This window comes from Brassica oleracea, chromosome C5, assembly GCF_000695525.1.
Source record: "Brassica oleracea var. oleracea cultivar TO1000 chromosome C5, BOL, whole genome shotgun sequence".
NCBI lineage: Eukaryota > Viridiplantae > Streptophyta > Magnoliopsida > Brassicales > Brassicaceae > Brassica > Brassica oleracea.
The window spans coordinates 26209588-26216842 of NC_027752.1; the positions used below are offsets into that span (position 1 = coordinate 26209588).

The 7255-nt window shown below is 32.4% G+C and overlaps 1 protein-coding gene across 1 annotated transcript; it reads right to left on the reverse strand.

The window, feature by feature from the left end:
- Positions 1-4010: 4010 nt before the first annotated feature.
- On the reverse strand, positions 4011-5525 carry LOC106344872 (ATP-dependent DNA helicase pif1-like). Its single transcript, XM_013784169.1, has 4 exons — positions 4997-5525; positions 4621-4848; positions 4310-4518; positions 4011-4049 (listed from the first exon to the last, which is right to left on the reverse strand). The coding sequence occupies exons 1-4, from the start codon at positions 5523-5525 to the stop codon at positions 4011-4013; spliced, it is 1005 nt and encodes a 334-aa protein (XP_013639623.1).
- Between the last annotated feature and the right edge of the window lie 1730 nt (positions 5526-7255).

Here is a 7255-nt window from a genome sequence, read left to right on the forward strand (position 1 = left end):
GACTTCCAGGAAGTCTTCCAGGAAGTCTTACAGACGACTTCCAGGAAGTCTTCTGACGAAGTCTTCTTCCATGTCAAGTGGAGTCCAAGTTTGTCTTTGTAGAGGAATGATCTATAATAGTTTTGTTTGTGGTATGTTTTGTGATTTTCATGTCTACTCTTTTAGTTGTGATTTTTTTGTAAAATCAGTAATAATGTTTCCCAAGATGTAATATATGTACTAACCATGTGTTTACACATTTACAAATCAATGAAATAATATACTTCAATAGCCTTTTTCTTATCTTTGGATCTCCCATATGCAATAATAAACTTCAATGGCTTTCTTTTCATCTTAATAAATAAGAATGTTGGTAGCCTCATATTGATACAACATTTTAAGAAGCATTTTAACCCTTCTTCAAACTCATAACAATAATTATCATTGGTGCCTATAACAATAATACTTAAGAAATAGGAACAAACAATAGTAACTAGTTAAAGCATATCACATTTTTTACAAATTTGTGTTGAAAAACTTAGTCAAATTTTGTAAAACTAAGAGAGAAAACATATTTTGAAAATATGAGTTTTACATATCTTGAAGTTACTTATCACTCTTCAATATACAAGTTATTCAAAAACTAGCGTAGAAGACTTAAAAACTAGCGTAGAAGACTTCCACGGAAGTGTTCTCGGATCAGTTAGAAACTTTAATTAACGTGAATGTTGGTAACCTCATAAATATCACCAATTAAGTTATAAATTTTATTCAGTGGCCCTAATATTGACTAATATACATGAATTAACAAAATAATATTAAAAAGTCTTTATAGGTTTAGAGAAAATGAAAGTTTATTAAACATTGACGCAGAAGACTTTCACGAAGGTCGTCTGGACGACTTCTAGGATGTCGTCTATTTAGGTTAGTTTTGCAATTGATTTTTAACCTAGATGACTAACAGGTTAGTCGTCCACCTTTGTTTGATAAAAAAAATCGAGACGTCTAGGGAAAACGGGTTAGCTTTGCATTTGACCGGAATGTGTCAGAAATTTAACTTTTCCTGGACAACTTACAAGTTAGTCGTCCAGTAGAAAATTTAAAAAATTAATATTTTGTTTTTTCTAGACGACTAACTTGTAAGTCATCTCAGGTTAGTTTTGCAATTGAATTATTAAACAAAAAATTTGTTTTTTTCTAGACGACTCACACGTTAGTTGTCTCAAGTTTTTTCCTAGACGACTAACCTGTAAGCCGTCTAAGATAAGCAAGGTTTGACTAGAGTCTGGGAATAAAATCCTGGACGACTTACATGTAAGTCGTCGGACGGATGACTTCCGTGTAAGTCGTCTAGAAAAAAAATCATTTTTGTTTAATATTTCAATTGCAAAGCTAACCTGAGACGACTTACATGTAAGTTGTCTAGAAAAAAAATATTATTTTTTTAATTTTCTACTAGACGTCTAACTTGTAAGTTGTCCAGAAAAAGTCAAATTTCTGACACATTCCGGTCAAATGCAAAACTAACCCATTTTTCCTAAGTCGTCTCAATTTTTTTTTATCAAACAAAGGTGGACGACTAACCTGTAAGTCGTCTAGAAAATATAAATTAAAATTCAATTGCAAAACTAACCTCTGCATTGTCCAGACGATTTCCAGGTAAATCGTCTACAGCCAGAAGACTTACCTGTAAGTCGTCTGGACGAACAGATCTGGAAAAAATCTCAATTTCATAGTTTCAACCAGTGAGATAACTTGTGAGATAACTTATTTTTCAAAAATTATTAGTAAGAACTTTTGATAATTGTATTAAATTTGTGAGGTTGCAAAAGTATACACTTGTGCCATATACAAAAGTATACACTTGTGCATCAGACAAAATGATTTCCAATGATTCTCCTGAAAGTTTTGTGTATTGCCTCCAGGTATGGAGCACCTTCACTTGTACATGATATTCTGTCATGGATGGTTTGATATCAGCCAAAGCTAGACATGTCAATTAGGGTTGAAGCCCGCAGCCCGAGCCCGCCTAGCACTAAAAGTTACCGGGCTTTGGCTTAGTTTTATAATCCCAAAAAAAATCGGGCCTTTCGGGTTAAGCCCATTTCGGCTTTGGGTATTTTGGGCCTAAGCCCATTTGGGCTAGGACCGGTCCCAAAACCCGAAATTTTATACTTTAGCTTAAATATTATCATTCTTAAATCAAAATCATTATTAGTATTGACATATTATTTTAATATTTTATCCAGAACTCTAATAAAACACATATAAAAGTTGTCAATGCACTTTATTGTTTGATCATTACAAGTGTCACATTTTAAATTTTGCAAATGTACATTCTTCTTTTATGTACAACATGTTTTTTTGTTTCCAAATACAAATTATGAAACGTTTGACCATCTTTATCATAAATATTGTTTTTAATATATTTAGTTTTAATTTATTTTTGATTATTTAAATCTTATTAAATTTGTTTTGTTTATAATATGTTTTTAAAGCATACGAAAAACTAAAATATTTTTGATAAAGAAGAAAAGTTTAAACTTACTTTATATTTTAAAACTAAAAAATGATACTGTTTTTTTTAATGAAAATTTACTTTACTAAAACGATGGAAGTGACAATGACAAATTATTATTCGAAAAGCCCAAAAAAAACCCGAAAAGCCCTATAGCCCTACAAGGACCGGGCTGGACATTGAATTCTAGGCCTAAAATATTTCCGAGCCAGGCCGAGCCAGACTCAAATATCAACGGGCTTAGCAGGTTTAGGCCGGGCCGGGCCGGGCCGGGCCAGCCCGAATTGACACCCCTAGCCAAAGCAGTGAGTTCCATGATTAAAGGTATTTCTGTAGCGATAAAGTCCGTGACTTTTGATTTTAGGAAGTGTGATAAGAGTATAGGATGTAGGAAGGATATATAATAACCACAGCCTGGTGATGGAAACGCTATTTAGCTAAGATAAAATCAAAAATATTTTGGCAACAATATAGGAGTTGTGCATATATTTCGGGATAATGGGTTAGATTTGTTAAAATAGAAATGGATTAGAGAATAATAGTTTTGATTCCTCGAATGTTCTAGTTTGTTAATTAAATACTCAGAAATTAAAGTATCTATTTGTTGCATATCTATAGGCCTTTATAATGGTTACGTAAAATATACAAAATTCGAAATTGAGATTAGTAGGATAGATTTGGTTAGCTGAAAAATAGGAGTTGCCTTGCAAATATTAACCGTAATAAACCTATCTATACACAAATTTGAATTTTTTTTATACGGCATCTTCCTAAAATTCCGTTTTACATTCATAATACCTCTCCTTAAAAGTAGGACTTTAGTGGTTATGGAACAGTTTTGTTTCTTAGATGTCGTTTAATTAAAAGTCATATAAAAAGTTACATATTGATGCTGTATTATTTTAAACTAGGAGTCCAGCTCGCGTGGACGCGGGCACAATGATTTTGAGAATATTAAACATTTAAGATGCATCATAATAATGTCCCAAACTGTAATCTTATTAAGCTGGATTTTTCTTGGGTAAACAGAAAAGTAAGAAGTACATCAAGTTGAACAATGGAGATCGTGTAACAGCCAGTGGCAAGGTTAGTACTCTAATTAAAAAATAAGAAACTTTGTCTTTTGGTTAAAGAACGTTTGATGGTCCTAACTTGAGGCTCTCTTATAACTAAATACAGATAAAGACAGAGAGTGGAGCCAAGGTGGGAGCAAACAAAGTAGGTGCAATATACAAGAAGTGGAAAGATAACACGCACAAGAAAGCGTTCAGCCGAGAGGATGGTGATGGAGACGATACACCAAGCATGTCAGGTAGAGGTGGGCGGAGCGGGAAGAGATGGTCAGCATCAGTATTAAATAAATATCACAAGTAACTGTTAGCATATGTATATATTAAAGATAATAAAAAAACTTACTTGGCAACCACATTGAAACACCTATGTAGTGTAAATGTTTTGGATAACTTCTTTGTATACTACATTCATTGTGCTTTTTTGGGGATTTCCTTTCTCATCAGTTATCAAGATCTTCAATCCTATCCTCGACGTTACTCTGGATACAGCAACATACAATTGCCCATGGGAAAACACAGGCCTCGGCAAATATAATCCAACTTTTTGTAACGTCTGACCTTGACTTTTATTAATAGTCATTGCAAAAGCAAGAGCAGCAGGAAATTGTCTCCGTCTCATCCTAAACGGAAATCTGGTTTCTGGTGGAGAAACAAACATTCTTGGGAGCAAAACTTTTTGGCCAACTTTGTCACCGGTTATAAACTTGGCTTGCATGACGTGATTTGCTAATTGTGTTACAAGTAACCTAGTACCATTGCATAGTCCACCTTTAGGGTCAATTCTCCTAAGCAGCATAATAGGTGCACCGATTTTCAACTTTAGATCATGATTTGGTAATCCAGAGATCTTAATGCGGTTTAGATATTCTTGAGTGTACACCATATCATCTATTTTACTTGTATCAGAAGTATCTATACTATCTGAACTGAGATATGAACGCTCCTCACCTATTCAAATATTCAAGAGAAAATAATCAACATTAATGATTTGAGATGAAACCAAATACTTCTTCTAAAACACACAAAATAAACATCAGACAAAAGATTTACCTTTTATTTGAGATAACATATATTCATCGATCTTGTCGACATCTTCGTTCCGTGGACTCAATATAGCCCTTTCTTGGTAAAATTTGGGGTTACGCTCTCTTGTGTAAGAATTTCCATATACCTCTTTCACAATGTCTCGTATGGGATCTTCGCTTTCTGATACTAATAGATCTTCAGGAATATCAATCTCTATCTCACCATTATTAGGCTCATTAATCTTCCCATCTCCTATATCCAATATCCAATTTGAAAACATTGCAAGTTCATTATTATCTCCGCCCTAGAAGGCGCATATTCTTTGTGAGTTCCCTAACTTTGCAACTTGACCACAGATATGATGAGTTCAAAGCTGACAACACAGTTTCCACTCTATTGCCTCCAACTATGACTGGTAAGATCTGCAGAAAATCTCCACCAAAGACGATTACCTTACCACCAAAAACCTTGTCACATTTGAGTATATCTCTCATAGTTCTATCTAAAGTTTGAAAGCAGTGTTTACTCATCGTTGGAGCTTCGTCCCATATAATGAGTTCAGCCTCTTTAATCAAATCTGCTTGATGTGAACCAGCACTTATCGAGCATGTTGAAAACTCATTGACGGCAATAGGAATCCCAAACCTAGAGTGAGCTGTTCTTCCCTCTTGCAACAGAAGAGCAGCTATACCACTTGATGCAACATTTAAGACTATTTTCCCTCTTGATCGAAGAGCAGAGCCTAAAACCCTCCATAAAAATGTTTTTCCTGTCCCACCATAACCGTAAACGAAAAACATACCTCCATGTTTATGATTTACTGCATGTAGTATTTCATCATAAATAAGCTTTTGCTCATCTGTTATCGTTGCTAGTAACTTTTCATGTTCGCCTTTTAACTCTTCCCGATTGTAACACTTCTCATCCATAATGAGATGGTTAATATTTTTATGCATAACCAAGTCTTCAACAAGAAGCATCCCATTAAAATTAGCCAACGAATTTCCGTTCCTCCGCAAATATTTCTCTATTTTTGCTAATCCCAAGCTTTTTAAGTCTTCGTATGTCATATAGACACCTAAAGACAAAAAGGGGTTAAATACCACAAACGTAATCTAAAGTATAATAAACAAAGAAGAACATAACTTACTTTGATTATTATTTTCCTTTCTTAATTTGTATAATATATCTTCTGTCAAGATTCTCCATGTTGTGTTACAAACTTTAACAGGCATAGCCATACTATTAGAAAATAACATTATAGCAAATAGCTTTCTTAAAAAGTTCCCTGTTCCCCAGAAACTGGCTTCGTTAATTGCTTCGATATACTCTTTATCATCATCCAATAATACCAATACATAACATGCATCCTTATATGTCTTATAAATAATACCTTTGACTGTACGTATCTCTTCATAACTCCTTGGGCCTTTAACTATGTTGAGCAAAACTCTTAGATAGTATGAGTTAACATATTTAGGTGGAACATATGTAATCCTTCCTATTGCAAAACCTTTGTCATGTGGCTTCCACTCTCTCGTCTTTTGTACCCAAACAAACCTTGTGGGGAATTCTGCATACGTTAGACCTCTTGCTTCTGGATATTTACAGTTCGCCTCCATCCATGCTAGAAACTTTGACCGCAATACCGCAGAACGATTTAACACATCAACAATAGGGTCATCTTCATTATAAATTGCCATTTGCTGATTAGGGTGATGATTGTTTCAGTAGTTTTTAGTTTTAGTTTTTGGTTTTTAGATTTTAACTTTTGGTTTTTAGATTTTAGCTTTTGGTTTTTAGATTTTGGTTTTTGGTTTTTGGTTTTTGGTTTTGAGCTTTTGATTTTTGGTTTTTGGTTTTTAGATTTAGATTTTGCTTTTTGGATTTGCTGTATTTTTTTTTAAATTTTCAAAAATTAACTAATACATTACTTAAAAATAATATAATAAAATAGAAATAAATATTTAGATTTTACAATTGAAATTTATCAAAATACTGTGATTATTATTTTAAAATAAAATACAATAACATATTTTAATTATTATATTTTTATAAAAAATATATTATAGTAAAATATAAATCATAATATATATATAAAATTACACAAAAAAAAAATTAAATTTTGAAACTACTTAGAAATTTTTCTTATATAAATTATTTTTTAATTTTAAAACTTGAATAGAAATAGTTTTTCTTATATAAATATAGTTTTTCTTCATAAAAGATCACAAAAGTTGGTTTTTGGTTTTTTTTCATAAATTGGTTAAACTTTTCAAAAACTAGTTTCCCTAAATTTTTGGGAATCTATTTATTGAAAATCTTGATTGGCAACTCAAATGGTTTTTTATAAAAACAAAAACTAAAATTAAAAACTTGATTGGATGAAAAATGGTTTCTACAAAAGCAAAAACCAAAAACTAAAACAAAAACCACAAACAATCAACCTCTAGGTAAACGGAAGGAAAGCTTAACTACTGTGGTTATTCGGTAATGCGTAGGAAAAGCTAGTATTCTCCAAGTTGCTTCACACGCTGAAATATACCTGCATCATCAAATAAAAGGAATCTGTCAACACTATTTTGAATTTAGTTTTTTCTATTTAATTGGAGTTATTTTTATTTTATTTTTTTTTCAGTAAGGAACTGGTTGTTTTAGA